This window comes from Schistocerca cancellata, chromosome 9, assembly GCF_023864275.1.
Source record: "Schistocerca cancellata isolate TAMUIC-IGC-003103 chromosome 9, iqSchCanc2.1, whole genome shotgun sequence".
NCBI classification, from domain to species: domain Eukaryota; kingdom Metazoa; phylum Arthropoda; class Insecta; order Orthoptera; family Acrididae; genus Schistocerca; species Schistocerca cancellata.
In genome coordinates this window covers 13902506-13918345 of record NC_064634.1, presented here as the reverse complement: position 1 = coordinate 13918345, position 15840 = coordinate 13902506, and the positions used below count along the sequence as shown (strand labels likewise).

The 15840-nt window shown below is 41.2% G+C and overlaps 1 protein-coding gene and 1 non-coding gene across 2 annotated transcripts in view; both read right to left on the bottom strand.

Moving 5' to 3' along the window:
- LOC126100676 (cytochrome P450 6k1-like) overlaps positions 1-15840 on the bottom strand; it is a 124162-nt gene that overhangs the window by 7933 nt on the left and 100389 nt on the right. Inside the window, exons 6-7 of the mRNA XM_049911294.1 lie at positions 9867-10017; positions 1935-2156 (exon numbers count right to left, since the gene is read on the bottom strand). Coding sequence (XP_049767251.1) covers positions 1935-2156; positions 9867-10017 — 373 coding nt within the window. The remainder of the gene's footprint in view (positions 1-1934; positions 2157-9866; positions 10018-15840) is intronic.
- On the bottom strand, positions 6354-6427 carry Trnal-caa (transfer RNA leucine (anticodon CAA)). Its single transcript has one exon. It is a non-coding gene; the product is annotated as a tRNA-Leu (tRNA).

Here is a 15840-nt window from a genome sequence, read left to right as displayed (position 1 = left end):
TGCTTGGCAATTTTAGATTATTATAAAAAGTGGAGCAAAGAATTTGCATCAAATTTTGTGTGAAAAATGGAATGAAGTGCTCTAAAACACTTGAAATAGTGACAGTGGCATACGGGAGTATGCTTTGTCCAAGATGGCCGAGAAGATGCCAATGATGAACCTCACTCTGGACGTCCCAGCACATCAACAAATGATAACGTCAAAGATGTGAAGAAAATTGTTTTGGAAAGTCTTTGAATTATTGTAAGAGAAGTTGCTGAGAATGGCTCTGCTAATGTCATGCAATTTTTTTGGATGTTTTGGGGATGAGACGTATGTCAGTGAAGTTTGTTCCAAAATTTCTCAGTTTTGATCAGAAGAACCATCGCATGAGCATCACTCAGGAGCTCTTGAATGACGTGAGTGATGATCCTGATTTTCTCAAAATGGTCATAACTGGTGATAAAACTTGGGTTTAAAGTTATGATGCTGAAACCAAAGCCCAATCGTCCCAATGGAAGCAACCCGGAGAGCCAAGACCGAAAAAAGCACGCCAAGTTCGATCAAATGTCAAAGTTTTGTTCACTGTTTTTTTTTCAGTTACCATGGTGTTATGCATAATGAATTTTTGCCTTAATGTCGTTTGGTCAATAAGGAGTATTACCTTGATGTTATGCACCATTTGCAAGAAGCAATATGCAAAACAGTCCAGAATTGTGGAAAAGCAATTCATGGCTTTTGCATCACAATACACCTGATCATTCATTGTTGCTTGTGAGAGATTTTTTGGCCAAAAACAAGAGGACAATCATGCCTCAGCCATCACATTCAACGGATTTGGCCTCCTGCAACTTTTTCCTGCTCCCAAAACTGAAGGACAAAGATTTTCAGTGATTGAGGAGATAAAATCTGCATTGCTGGAAGCACTCAAGGCTGCACCAAAAAGTGCTTATGAGAAGTGAGTCAAGGATTGAAGAAACATTGGCACAAGTGTATTGTATATGTGGGGGATTACTTTGAAGGGGACAACATGAATACTGATGAGTAAATAAATATTTTTTCATAAAAATGTAAAGTCACCTTACTTTTTCAACACACCTTGTACAAGCCAGACCAGAGTCAATCTGTGCCAATTTCAATTACTTTGCAGGGTTGATTCAATGTGTCCCAGTTGGTCTATTGGTTTGGTTCTTGCTATAGACTTTGTTTATGAGTGTTTACTCTTTGGACTCCGTGAGTAACTGGCTGGACTCTGACATTGCACAAACTGGACTTTTTGTGAATTGCATGCTTAAAGATAGCTTGCACTGCTCCGGGGAGTGTTCTATATCTTAATTTGTCAAGTGAAGTGGAGGATTATCCACTAGTATTGGGTGTAGATTGCCATTAAAAAATTACTACAGCAGGACTTTATTGAGAAAAGAAGGTAACAGGTCTTATTAAATTTTGCATTTACATATTCTATATGTTTATTCCATTTTACATTGCTTTGTAGTCATAACCCACAGAATTTGATTTGTATATTGTTACCAACTGGTTCATCATTAACAGAGATATCTGGGACATACACATACCTGTTTAGAGGACTGTGAAATTTTAGTGACTGAGTTTTGTTTTTCATTACTTATTATAAGCTGATTATTCTGTACCAAAATGCTAAGTTGTTTTGTGTCAGTGTTTTCTGACTCCTGTAATTCTTCTTTGTTTTCCCTGTATAGTAGATATGGCATGACATCTGCAGATATAATAGTTTTTCAGAGCATCCATGTTTAAGCTTAGATCATTCCTATACAAAAATAACTGAACTGGTCCCACTACATTTTTTAACAGAGGAGCATCTATAATGGTAAACAAACTGTTATTAAACATGAAAGGTTGCTGGTATTCCTGAACAACATGGGTTCCCCAATTAATTTTTAATGAACTTACAGACTTCATTAATAGTTCCAACTTACCAGCAATGACCATATGAAGGTATGTCATTTCCAGGATAGCATCATATGTCATTTTGCCATCATGTTTTGACAGTGAGGTCACTATATTGTGTCTTAGTTTATCTTGTACATCTGGATGCTGAGCAAGCTCATACAATGTAAACATCATTGTTGAACTGGAAGTCTCAAATCCTGCCACAAGAAAAATAAACACTTGTGCTACTATATCTTCATTATCCATCCCTGAAAAAATATTCAGTGTTATCTCAGTATGAAACACATTTTCTTGTAATTCATTCTTTCATTCATTCATCCTCATGTTCCAATAACAACATTCTAAGGAATGTGAAACAAATCTAAACATACATTTACAAAGAAGGTCAGCTGTAATGAACAGCAGTTGCTGATTACATTAGAAGAAAATTAAGTGAAAACAAACTTTGTTACATGTTAAAGGGACTTATCATTTTTATTAGTACTTAAAAAGTAAGCAAATTAGTGCCCTACATAACAACCATATAGAGGAGACATTGAGTCACAGACAGGTGCAACAAAAATACTGCTGTTGCAGTCCACAGTCTGGTTTCAGTGACCAGAGACAGTGGTCATGTGTGTGTGAATTGTGAATGTGTGTGCGTTTGCTAGCTGGAGTGGCCGAGCGGTTCTAGGCTCTTCAGTCTGGAAAGGCGCCACCACTACGGTCACAGGTTTGAATCCTGCCTCGGGCATGGATGTGTGTGATGTCTTAGTTAGGTTTAAGTAGTTCTAAGTTCTAGGGGACTAATGACCTCAGATGTTAAGTCCCATAGTGCTCAGAGCCATTTGAACCATTTGTGTGTGCGTTATCTACCTCAGAAGAAGACCTTTCAGCTGAAAGTTTAAATGTATGACACTCTTTTTGTTGTGCATGTCTGCGACTCAACATTTCTATACAATGATTAGCAATCTATTCTTTTCATAATATTGTCACTGTTCCATGCTGGACTTTTCATTTTTTGATGTTGTATGACACAATTAGCAGAAAACCTGCTAATTTTAAAGAAGCTGCTTTTGTAATGATACTTTTCAGCTTCTTGTTGCCTTCTATAACATACGTAACAATTACAGTTAGAAAGATATGTTTTTATGTTCCTGATTTCCAATCACTGGCTGGCCGCTGTGGCCAAGCGATTCTAGGCGCTTCAGTCCGGAATCACACTGCTGCTACGGTCGCAGGTTTGAATCCTGCCTCAGGCATGAAAGTGTGTGATGTCCTTAGGTAGGTTAGGTTTAAGTAATTCCAGGTATAGAGGACTGATGACCTCAGATGTTAATTCTCATAGTGCTCAGAGCCATTTGAACCAATCTCTTGTCTGTGAGGCACCAGCTAAAAATATCCGCACCTGGAGAAATAAGCCTTCTATGTACACTAGGTAGGTACATAGAATCAGTATGGTAATTATTTTTATAGTTTGCATTACAGTTCAACATACCATAATTCCAAGTTGAGTTTTATTATTTTGCACTGGATAGCTTACAAGAGCTTATAGACTGACATGATGTAAGAAACCAATTTAAGGAATAAATGTAACAACTCTGAGCTCTTGTAGGTAGCTGTATGTAAGATTTAGTCCTCAGCTGTATGTAATATCCTTATAGCTCATGTTTACACAAACAGTACAGTGTAGGTCTTAGTGCCATTGCACTAGCTGCCTATTTTGTAGGATAGCCAGGTGTAACATCAGGCTAGTTTCCAGTACAAGACAATGAAAATTACACTAAAGAGCACTTGAATGAGAGCTAGCTGCTGTAATGGAGAAAGGCTACTCTTGTTGCCATACTGAATGGAATTGTTTGGTGTGTGTCGCACAGCTGGGATGGTGTCAGACCTCGTATAATCTGAGACCTTTGCTGCTCATGTTGCATATTAATAACCTGGTAGATAATATTAATAGTAATCTCAGACTCATTATAATACTGTTATCTGCAGAGAATTACTGGCTGAAAAAAGGTGCATAAATATTCGGTCATATCTTGATAAGATTTCAAAGTAGTGCGAAGACTGGCAAATTGTTTTAAATGTTCAGGAATATAAAACCGTGTGCTTCACAAAACTATAGTGTCCTAAGCCTGCAGTATCAGGAGGTCAAAATTGGAATCAATGACTTTATACAAATATCTGGATGTAACAGTTTATACGGGCATGAAATGAAATGATTAGATAGGCTGAAGTATAGTTAAAGTATTTAGTAGACTTCAGTTCATTGGTAGGATACTATGAATATATGGCTATGAGAAAGACATTATTACAAAACAGTCAGTGACTCATCGTAGAATGTTGCTGAAGAGTGGGACCCATGCAAAATAGGAGTAACTGGGGATATGAAACAACAATGGGTAGCACAAAAAATAACAGGTTTGTTTGAATCATATAAGGGTGTCACAGAAATGCTGAAAAATCAGAACAGGCAGTCACTTGAAGACAGATTCCAACTGCCTCACAAACATGTACTTACAAAGTTTCAAGAACCAGTATTAAGTGAGAAATCTAGCAATGTACTACAATATATGTGTAGTTCTTTCGAACATATCCAAAAGAACAGATATCACATATATAATTAAGGTGAGGACGGTCAGTGATAATTTCAGTGCAGGTGCAAGTTAAACTTGAACTCTTATTAGAACCAGTGAAATGTCACGAGTAATTGGGATAATAGGCAAGGGGCACTACATCAGTAGTGTGAGGATAAGTTGAGAATTTGGGTCTCACAGGAGGGTCCTAGAGTAATCCGTGTGCAGATGGTGTATGGTCAGCGCATCTACTGCTTCACGTCTGCTGTGCAGCGAGCTACGTTAATTTAAGTATTAACTGTATTTTTCTTACTTGTCACTTCTTCATCCATGTGTTTTTGCTTTTAGGAAGCTTTAATTGACAAGTGCTAGTAATAGTGTTCCATAGATTTCATGTTTGTTTTGAATACAGTCAGAGAGAGTCCCTTTAGTCAGCCATAGTGCCAGTAGTGCTAGTGTTTGTTTTCAATGCAGTCCAGAGACAGGTAGTGCTATTTTCATTGTTTTCTACAAGAAGTGTCTAGCAACCACAGTTTAGTCAACTATCAGCCGCCTTTAGTGAATTAGCAGTCTAGTTAAAAATTGATTAACTCTCTACAGTAAATTGATTTCTTAGGATGGGTAGGATGTGTGACTGCTGTGTACGGATGCAGGAGGAGCTGGCCACTGTTTGTGAACAACTGAGCGTGTTGATGGCTGCGGTCAGCCGTCTTCAGGCTGCTGCCTCGGAGTGTAGCAGCAGTGGGGAGTCTGGAGCGTCACATGGTACACCCCAGGTGTTACATGCTTCAGCCACTGTCCCTGCTGTCAAGACATCTTCGCGGGTATCGGGCATGGTTGGGCCATCCTCTACCCAAGGGGAATGGCGGGTTCAGCAGCGCTCGCGGTGCATGAGGCGGAGGGTCAATGTGGAAGCTGGCCGTGTGGCATCGCCCACTCTGCCTGTGAGTTGAATGTGGCCGCTCCTTCAGCAAGGTCCGAGCAGGCACACGGGGGGAGGGGTTTATTAGTTATTGGGGGCTCAAACGTTAGGCGGGTGATGGAGCCCCTTAGGGAAATAGCGGAAAGGTCGGGGAAGAAGGCCAGTGTTCACTCTGTCTGCTTGCCGGGGGGTTTCATCCGAGATGTTGAGGAGGCCCTGCGGGCAACAATAGAGAGCACTGGGTGCACCCCACTGCAAATTGTTGCTCATGTCGGCACCAATGACTCCTGCCGTCTGGGTTCAGAGGTCATCCTCAGTTTGTACAGGCAGTTGGCGGAATTGGTGAAGGCGGAAAGCCTCGCTGACGGGGTGGAATCGGAGCTAACTATCTGTAGTATCGTTCTCAGAACCGATCGCGGTCGTCTGGTTTGGAGCCGAGTAGAAGGCTTAAACCAGAGGCTCAGACAATTCTGCGGAGATCTGGGGTGCAAATTTCTCGACCTCCGCTATCGGGTGGAGAAATGTAGGGTCCCCCTGAATAGGTCAGGCATGCACTACACGCCGGAAGCGGCTACAAGGGTAGCAGAGTACATGTGGAGCGCACATGTGGGCTTTTTAGGTTAGAGAATTCCCTTGAGGATCAGTGAACTAAGTTCAAAACCATCGTGCAATATGTGTTAGATGAGTATGTGCCAAGCAAGATTGTAAGAGATGGAAAAGAGCCACCGTGGTACAACAACCGAGTTAGAAAACTGCTGCGGAAGTGAAGGGAACTTCACAGAAAACATAAACATAGCCAAAGCCTTGCAGACAAACAAAAATTATGCAAAGTAAAATGTAGTGTGAGGAGGGCTATGCGACAGACGTTCAATGAATTCGAAAGTAAAGTTCTATGTACCACAGAATGAGATTTTCACTCTGCAGCGGAGTGTGCGCTGATATGAAACTTCCTGGCAGATTAAAACTGTGTGCCCGACCGAGACTCGAACTCGGGACCTTTGCCTTTTGTGGGCAAGTGCTCTACCATCTGAGCTACCGAGCACGACTCATGCCCGGTCCTCACACCTTTACTTCTGCCAGTATCTCGTCTCCTACCTTCCAAACTTTACAGAAGCTCTTCTGCGAACCTTGCAGAACTACCACTCCTGAAAGAAAGGATACTGCGGAGACAGAAGAGCTTCTGTAAAGTTTGGAAGGTAGGAGACGAGATACTGGCAGAAGTAAAGCTGTGAGGACCGGGCGTGAGTCGTGCTTGGTAGCTCAGATGGTAGAGCACTTGCCCGCGAAAGGCAAAGGTCCCGAGTTCGAGTCTCAGTCGGGCGCACAGTTTTAATCTGCCAGGAAGTTTCTATGTACTGACTTGGCAGAAAATCCTAAAAAATTTTGGTCATATGTCAAAGCAGTAGGTGGATCAAAACAAAATGTCCAGACACTCTGTGACTGAAATGGTACTGAAACAGAGGATGACAGACTAAAGGCAGAAATACTAAATGTCTTTTTCCAAAGCTGTTTCACAGAGGAAGACTGCACTGTAGTTCCTTCTCTAGATTGTCGCACAGATGACAAAATGGTAGATATCGAAATAGACAACAGAGGGATAGAGAAACAATTAAAATCACTCAAAAGAGGAAAGGCCGCTGGACCTGATGGGATACCAGTTCGATTTTACACAGAGTATGCGAAGGAACTTGCCCCCCTTCTTGCAACGGTGTACCGTAGGTCTCTATAAGAGTGTAGCACTCCAAAGGATTGGAAAAGGGCACAGGTCATCCCCGTTTTCAAGAAGGGACGTCGAACAGATGTGCAGAACTATAGACCTATATCTCTAACGTTGATCAGTTGTAGAATTTTGGAACACGTATTATGTTCGAGTATAATGACTTTTCTGGAGACTAGAAATCAACTCTGTAGGAATCAACATAGGTTTCAAAAAAGACGGTCGTGTGAAACCCAGCTCGCGCTATTCGTCCACGAGACTCAGAGGGCCATAGACACAGGTTCCCAGGTAGATGCCGTGTTTCTTGACTTCTGCAAGGCGTTCGATGCAGTTCCCCACAGTCGTTTAATGAACAAAGTAAGAGAATATGGACTATCAGACCAATTGTGTGATTGGATTGAAGAGTTCCTTGATAACAGAACGCAGCATGTCATTCTCAATGGAGAGAAGTCTTCTGAAGTAAGAGTGATTTCAGGTGTGCCGCAGGGGAGTGTCGTAGGACTGTTGCTATTCACAATATACATAAATGACCTTGTGGATGACACCGGAAGTTCACTGATGCTTTTTGTGGATGATGCTGTGGTATATCGAGAGGTTGTAACAATGGAAAATTGTACTGAAATGCAGGAGGATCTGCAACGAATTGGCGCATGGTGCAGGGAATGGCAATTGAATCTCAATGTAGACAAGTGTAATGTGCTGTGAATACATAGAAAGAAAGATCCTTTATCATTTAGCTATAATATAGCAGGTCAGCAACTGGAAGCAGTTAATTCCATAAATTATCTGGGACTAGGCATTAGGAGTGATTTAAAATGGAATGACCATATAAAATTAATCGTCGGTAAAGCAGATGCCAGACTGAGATTCATTGGAAGAATCCTAAGGAAATGCGGTCCAAAAACAAAGAAAGTAAGTTACAGTACATTTGTTTGCCCACTGCTTGAATATTGCTCACCGGTGTGGGATCCGTACCAGATAGGGTTGATAGAAGAGATAGAGAAGATCTAACCGAGAGCAGCGCGCTTCATTACAAGATCATTTAGTAATCGCGAAAGCATTACGGAGATGATAGATAAACTGCAGTGGGAGACTCTGCAGGAGAGATGCTCAGTTGCTCGGTACGGGCTTTTGTTGAAGTTTCGAGAACATACCTTCACCAAGGAGTCAAGCAGTATATTGCTCCCTCCTACGTATATCTCACAAAGAGACCATGAGGATAAAATCAGAGAGATTAGAGCCCTCACAGAAGCATACCGACAATCCTTTCCACGAACAATACGAGACTGGAATAGAAGGGAGAATCGATAGAGGTACTCAGAGTGCCCTCCGCCACACACCGTCAGGTGGCTTGCTGAGTATGGATGTAGATGTAGATGTAGAATCCCGGTCCAGCATAAATTTTCAACATTCCCTATTGATTTAAATAAGTGCACTCTGGCATCTGATGTCTTCAGTTCCTTTATGTCTTGATATACTATGGTTCACTAAGTATTTCTTGTGTAGACACTGGCATACACACACAGGCACTTAAGCATTTAATCTTACCATGCTCTACACATTAATAGAAGACAATGGAATCCTAATATGTCCTTCAATGAGAACTAACTTCTACCATTCACTTCATAGTGGTTTGCAGAGTGTGAATTTAGGTGTAGGTAAATATCAACGCAATTGATGATGTCCAGATTGTGTGTACCTGATGCACGTTACATTTCATCTCTGTCCCCATGCAGATGCTTTCAACATGCCATTCAGGAAAAACCAGCAGCATCATAGCTACAATGGGCAACAATGTGTTGTTGACAGGGGTTGCTCTTAACTGTCAAATGTGTGTGAATTCCTAAGGGACCAAACTACTGAGGTCATTGGTCCCTAGACTTACACACTACTTAAACTACCTTATTCTAAGAACAAAATGTCATGTACAAGTCCAGTGCAAGACTATAACAGCTGATGAGCAGCCGTACCACCCAACTTTAAGCTACTGTGCAGAGATATTTCTGCTAGTACAGGAACACATGAGGAAGAGCAACCTTCTTGCTGACAGAATACCAATCAGATACATCTTAGAAGCATTCTCATGTGGAGGATGTTTACACTGGATGACATGAGGCCCAGATATCTCTACAAACGTCTCTCACCAGCAAGCAATAAAGGAGACCTGTACTGTCAGAATAATAGTGCACCACCCAACTGCTCTGTTTGTATCGTAAAGATTTGAAGAAGACTCCACAGATAAGAGGATCCTTGTGTTGTCCCCCACATTACTTTTAAACCACAATTCTTTCGAGCATGTACCATACACCGCATTTGTATCTTAGCTCCAGTGCTGATCACCTCCATTAGTTTTAGGCAGAGGTTGAGCAGCCAGAGATCAAGATGGGTTCCCAACACTTTCACAGCATCATGGAGATAATTCAATGGTGCATCACCACTGTCATCAAGGCAAAAGAGGGTACGTGAATTTACTTCTAATTGTAAAGCAGGATGAACTGAGTTTGTCAGCTTATATATGTGTGGCATCTATTTTAATTTCTTTATCATAACATAACAAATTTTTAAAATGAAATTTCATGGAGTAAGCAACTAACAATATTTACTTCTGGGCAGGGTACATCAGTATTTGTTAATGAATTCTTATAAGATAAATGATTAAGCTATTTATTTCAAGCATATAAGCATGTTCAGCAATTTACTGTAATGATACTGGCACTTATCCTGAAAAATGAAATTCATGGGGAACTAATGGAATAATACTCACAAAAATGTGGATCTCTACTGGCAATGCTTTCATTTGTATTTTTGTTGACTGATAGCATTTCATCAGTCATATAGTTTCTCTTTTGTACTTTCATGAGTATATCCAGGAGGTCTCCATGCTTCACTTTATGTCTTTTTCTGTATTCTAAAACCTGTAAATGTAGATCCATTTTCATTTAATAACAATCATTCTCCACTATCATTGTGTGTCTACACCTGAACTTATATTAATTATACATATTGACATACACTGATGAGACACAACACTATGACAACCGCCCATGATGAGACTGAATTCTATCTGATGGTTTTGTGGGCATGATAAGGAAAGTATATAAGTGGAGCAGAGATGAATGGGGAATCATTCTAATGACAATACAGGCTGAAAATGGGGAAATCCACTGACATAAGTGGCTTTGACAAAGGATAAATTGTTATAGCTTGGCACCTGAGGATGAGCATCTCAGAAAATGTAAACCTGGTCGACTGTTCACATGCTACAGTTTGCTACTGTTGTGAGCATCTATGGAGCAGATGAAGGACAGTGAAACAAGAAGTAGGCGACATTGTATTGAATGTACTTGCTAATCCAGTATGCATTGGTAGGAGCATTGCCTCTTTCGTACTGCAACATAGGTAGCGATATGTGCCAGGTGTGACAACACAATATGTTGTTGAACATGGGGCTCCCAAGCAGACAACCCCTATGTGTTCCCATATCAACCTAATGACAATGTTAATTACAATTGCAATAACCACGGTGTCATTGAGACTGGACCTTTGATCAATGGAAACTTGTGCCTGGGTCGAATGGATACATTTCTCGTTACACCAGGTCAATGGTAGTGTCCCGAGGGGCAGATTGAGGGGAACAGCTGTGAAACATGCATCGCACCACAGACACAGGCTGGTGGGACAGTTTTATGCTATGGAGGACATTCATCATGGGACCTGCAGTAGTAATCAGAGGTGTCATGACAACTGTGGACTGTGTGAACAATACCTTTATCCTGTGTCAACAGGAGGCAAATGGAAAAGGAAAGGGCCTATTAACCTTCAGTAGTTCAAATGTAAGGCAAATAATGGTACCCCTTAGGGAAAGGGCAGCAAGAGGCACAAAGGAACACCAGTGCACTTGGTGTTTATGTCTGGGTGCCTCATTCAACATATTGAAGAGACTATTCCAGAAGCCTTTGAGGGATGGTGTGCAACAAACTGCAAAGTGATGTGCATTTTGGAATAAATGATGCCTGTCATCTGGGTCTGAAGGTCATGCTTAGGTCATTCCACTGACTGGCAATGAAGATTCAGAAGACTACCCTTGCACATACAAGTTTCAATAAAAGCCCACAAATTGCATCATTGTCCCCAGAATTGATCATGGCCACCGTGGTTCAGAGTTGAGACACAGGATTGAACCAGAGACTTTGAAGGTTCTGTAATAAGCTAGGTTGTGACTTCCTGGACTTGTGCCATAGAGCTGAGAACTGGTGAGTCCCTGTAATGGGTAAGTGTGCACTGCACATCAGAGGCTGCTACTCTGTGTGGGTTTCATACAAGGTTTTTTTAAAGTTAGGCAACTCTTCATCCAGTCTAGATAACTACAGTGATAGGAGATCCAGAAGTATTAATGTAAGGGATTCCCCCACATGCGAGGGCATTAAAACCTAGTAGTTAACTGCCAAAGCATTCACAGTAAAGTGCCAGTTTGAAGTGCTCTTGAAAAGCGGTGATGCTCACATAATATTAGGTACAGACAGCTGATTAAAACCTGGAGTTAATAGCAGTGAAATTTTGGGGGGATATTTAAGCAAATATTGAAAGGAAAGGCTAGTGTGAAATGGAGATGATGTATCTATCACAGTAGGCAAGACACTCAGATCCACTGAGATGAAAATTGAAGCTGTATTCAAGGTTGACTGAGCAAGACTCAGTATAGGGGTGAACATAAAATTGTAATTGAATCTCTCTATTGACCACTCCTCATCTCCTCATGTTAAATGAAAACTTTAGAGAAATCTTATGCTCACCAGTATGTAAATCCCAAGTCATATTGTAATCATCGGTGAAGACTTTAATCACCCAACAATCAATGGGAGAGATACACGTTTGTTAGCGGTGGGACATGACAAAACATCCTGTAATACATTACTAAATACCTTCTCTGAAAACTACCTAGAACACATGGTTCGGAACTCCAGCCATGATGGAAATATAGCATAGTTATAAATGATTAAAGTGATTTCCCACATTTGCAGAAGTTATGTTATTTAATATATTGTCACAGAGCTTTTCACATGCATAGTAAAACTCAAAAAGTTTTATTTGACATATCACAAGCGCTCCATGTGTGCCCCCTACTGGTTCTACAAATATCCCATTGATAATCAAGTTCTTCACATGATTGGTGCAGCATGTCTTGATCAGTCTGTTCAAAAGCATTTTTGATGCAAGCCTGCAGTTCTGGTAAGGTGGTTGGTAGATGAGGTGTAATTACTGAATATTTCACATAGCCCTACACAAAAAAAAAAGATTGCACAAGGCTGGATTGGGAGAACGTGGAAGCCATGACATGAATTGCTGATCATCAGTGGCACATGACTGATCCATCTGTTCCTAAATTTCCTGTTTAGAAATTCACAAACATTATGGTGGAAGTGGGTGGAGCACCATACTGTAGGTAGATGAAGTCCACACTGTCACTCTCTAGTTGCAACATGAACCAGTTTTCCAGCATGTCCAGATACACATGTCCTCTAACAGTCTTTTTGCAGAAGAAAAATGGACTGAAACTTTGAACTGTGAGGCTGCAAAGAACACATTAACTTTTGGTGAATCATAAATGGGCTGCACAATAGCAAAGGGATTCTTTGTCTCCAAATTCACACATTACGTCCGTTCACTGTCCATTCACAAAAAATGTTGTTTCATCATTTAAGATGAGTTTCTCACAAAACCCATCCTCTTTCATAAGTTACTGCAACTGTGCTGAAAATTGAAAGTGCCCAACTTTGTCATCAGGCAGCAGAGCTTGTAGCAATTGCAAGCGGTAAGGCTTATGCTTCAGTCATTTCCTTAATATCTTAAAAATGGTTGGTTATGGCTGCTTGCTCAGTTCATCAACTTGGGCTATGTGCAAAACTTGCCCACATGCGGTCAACCGTTTCTTCACTACTGCAGGCTGACTCATTGATTTCTCCTTGCAGAGGCATCCTGAAGCTTTAAGTGGCACATACCATCACTGAAGGGAGTTGGCAGAATTCATGTGACTAGACTGAGGATTTCTTGGTAGGGAGGATGTAGGAAGTTATCTTGGAGGGAGAGACATCATCAGATGTAGGAGTAGCTTAGGATGTTCCCCAGGGAAGTGTGCTGGGATTCTTTGCAATTCATGTTAGTATACTAATGACCTTGTGGACAATATTAATAGTAACCTCAGACTTTTAGCAGATGATGCAAGTATCTATAACAAAATATTGCCTGAAAGAAGCCGCACAAATATGAAGTCAGATCTAGATAAGATTTCACAGTGGTACAAAGACCGGCAACTTGTTTTAAATGTTCAGAAATGTAAAACAAAATAAAAAACCAGTAGCCTATGACTATACTATCAGTGAGCCACAATTGTAATCAGTCATCTCATAACAAATACCTGGGTGTAACACTTTGTGGGACATGAAATGGAATGATTACGTAGGTTCCACTGTGGGTAAAGCAAGTGGTAGTTTAGAATATGTTCGTGTGTGGACCCATACCAAATAGAACTAACTGTAGACACTGAATGTATACAGAGAAAGGCAGCACAAATAGTTACAGGTTTCTTCATTGGGAGAGTGTTACAAAGATGCTGAAGAAGCTGACTGGCAGACTCTTGAAGACAAGAGGTAAACTGTCAAAAGAAAGCCTACTTACAAAGTTTCAAGAATGGGCTTTAAATGATGTTTCTAGGAATATATTACAACCCCCATGTATTGCTCCTATAGGGATCATTAGGACAAGGTTAGCTTAATTACAGTACACATGGAGGCATTTAAACAATCATTCATCCCACACACTGTATGTGAATGGAATTGGAAAAACCCTAATAACTGGTACAGTGGGACATACCCTCTTATATACACTTTACAGTGGTTTGCAGAGTACAGATGTAGATGTAGATTCATGGTTGAGGTCTTCCCTGATGGTGATGGCATTTTCTATCAGGATAATTGTCCTTGTCACAAGGCCAAAATCATGCTACAGTGGTTTGGGAGCATGATACCAACATCATTCTCTAACCATCTCTATGAGTCAATTCACAATGATATCTTGCTAACCAAATTCGCCTGATCCGAACCCAGTGGAAAACATCTGGGATGCTCCAATGTCCAGCTCCACACCCACAAACCACAGATCTGTAATTTACAGGAATTGTGTGACCTGTGCTTAGACATTTGGTGCCACATACCTCTGGAAGCCTACAAGGTTTTTTTGAATCCATCCCATACACAATTGCTAATGCATTTTGTTCTGGAGGCAGATGAATGTGTTATTAAGCAGGTGGTCATTATGGTAAGGTCACTAAAGTTAAAAGAAAGAAAGAAAAGAAAGAGAGAGAGAAATTGCAAAATTTTTGCTCAAGTCTGTCTTTGCATCAGAGTTAATAAATGACAAGCATCCACTGTTGTCTTTCAGACTGACTATATGGCCAAAGCCAGTATCGAGTTTAGCTGGGTTGGATGGTGGAGACAGGAAGTAATGCCTGGTAAGATTTGATGAGGGAAAAACAATAGAGAAGGGAATTAGAAAAGACTGCTGTAGTATAGAAAATACAGGGCTATTACAAATGATTGAAGCAATTTCATAAATTCACTGTAGCTCCATTCATTGACATATAGTCATGACACACTACAGATACGTAGAAAAACTCGTGAAGTTTTGTTCGGCTGAAGCCGCACTTCAGGTTTCTGCCGCCAGAGTGCTCGAGAGCACAGTGAGACAAAATGGCGACAGGAGCCAAGAAAGCGTATGTCGTGCTTGAAATGCACTCACATCAGTCAGTCATAACAGTGCAACGACACTTCAGGACGAAGTTCAACAAAGATCCACCAACTGCTAACTCCATTCGGCGATGGTATGCACAATTTAAAGCTTCTTTATGCCTCTGTAAGGGGAAATCAACGGGTCGGCCTGCAGTGAGCGAAGAAACGGTTGAACGCGTGCGGGCAAGTTACACGCGTAGCCCGCGGAAGTCGACGAATAAAGCAAGCAGCGAGCTAAACGTACCACAGCCGACGGTTTGGAAAATCTTACGGAAAAGGCTAAGGCAGAAGCCTTACCGTTTACAATTGCTACAAGCCCTGACACCTGATGACAAAGTCAAACGCTTTGAATTTCCGATGGAAGAGGATGCGTTCAGTGCGAAGCTTGTTTTCAGTGATGAAGCAACATTTTTTTCTTAATGGTGAAGTGAACAGACACAATGTGCGAATCTGGGTGGTAGAGAATCCTCACGCATTGGTGCAGCAAATTCGCAATTCACCAAATTTAAAGTGTTTTGTGCAATCTCACGGTTTAAAGTTTATGGCCTCTTTTTCTTCTGCGAAAAAAACGTCACAGGACACGTGTATCTGGAAATGCTGGAAAATTGGCTCATGCCACAACTAGAGACCGACAGCGCCGACTTCATCTATCAACAGGATGGTGCTCCACCGCACTTCCATTATAATGTTCGGCATTTCATAAACAGGAGATTGGAAAACCAATGGATCGGTCGTGGTGGAGATCATGATCAGCAATTCATGTTATGGCCTCCACGCTCTCCTGATTTAACCACATGCGATTTCTTTCTGTGGGGTTATGTGAAAAATTCAGTGTTTAAACCTCCTCTACCAAGAAACGTGCCAGAACTGCGAGCTCGCATCAACGATGCTTTCGAACTCATTGATGGGGACATGCTGTGCCGAGTGTGGGAGGAACTTGATTATCGGCTTGAT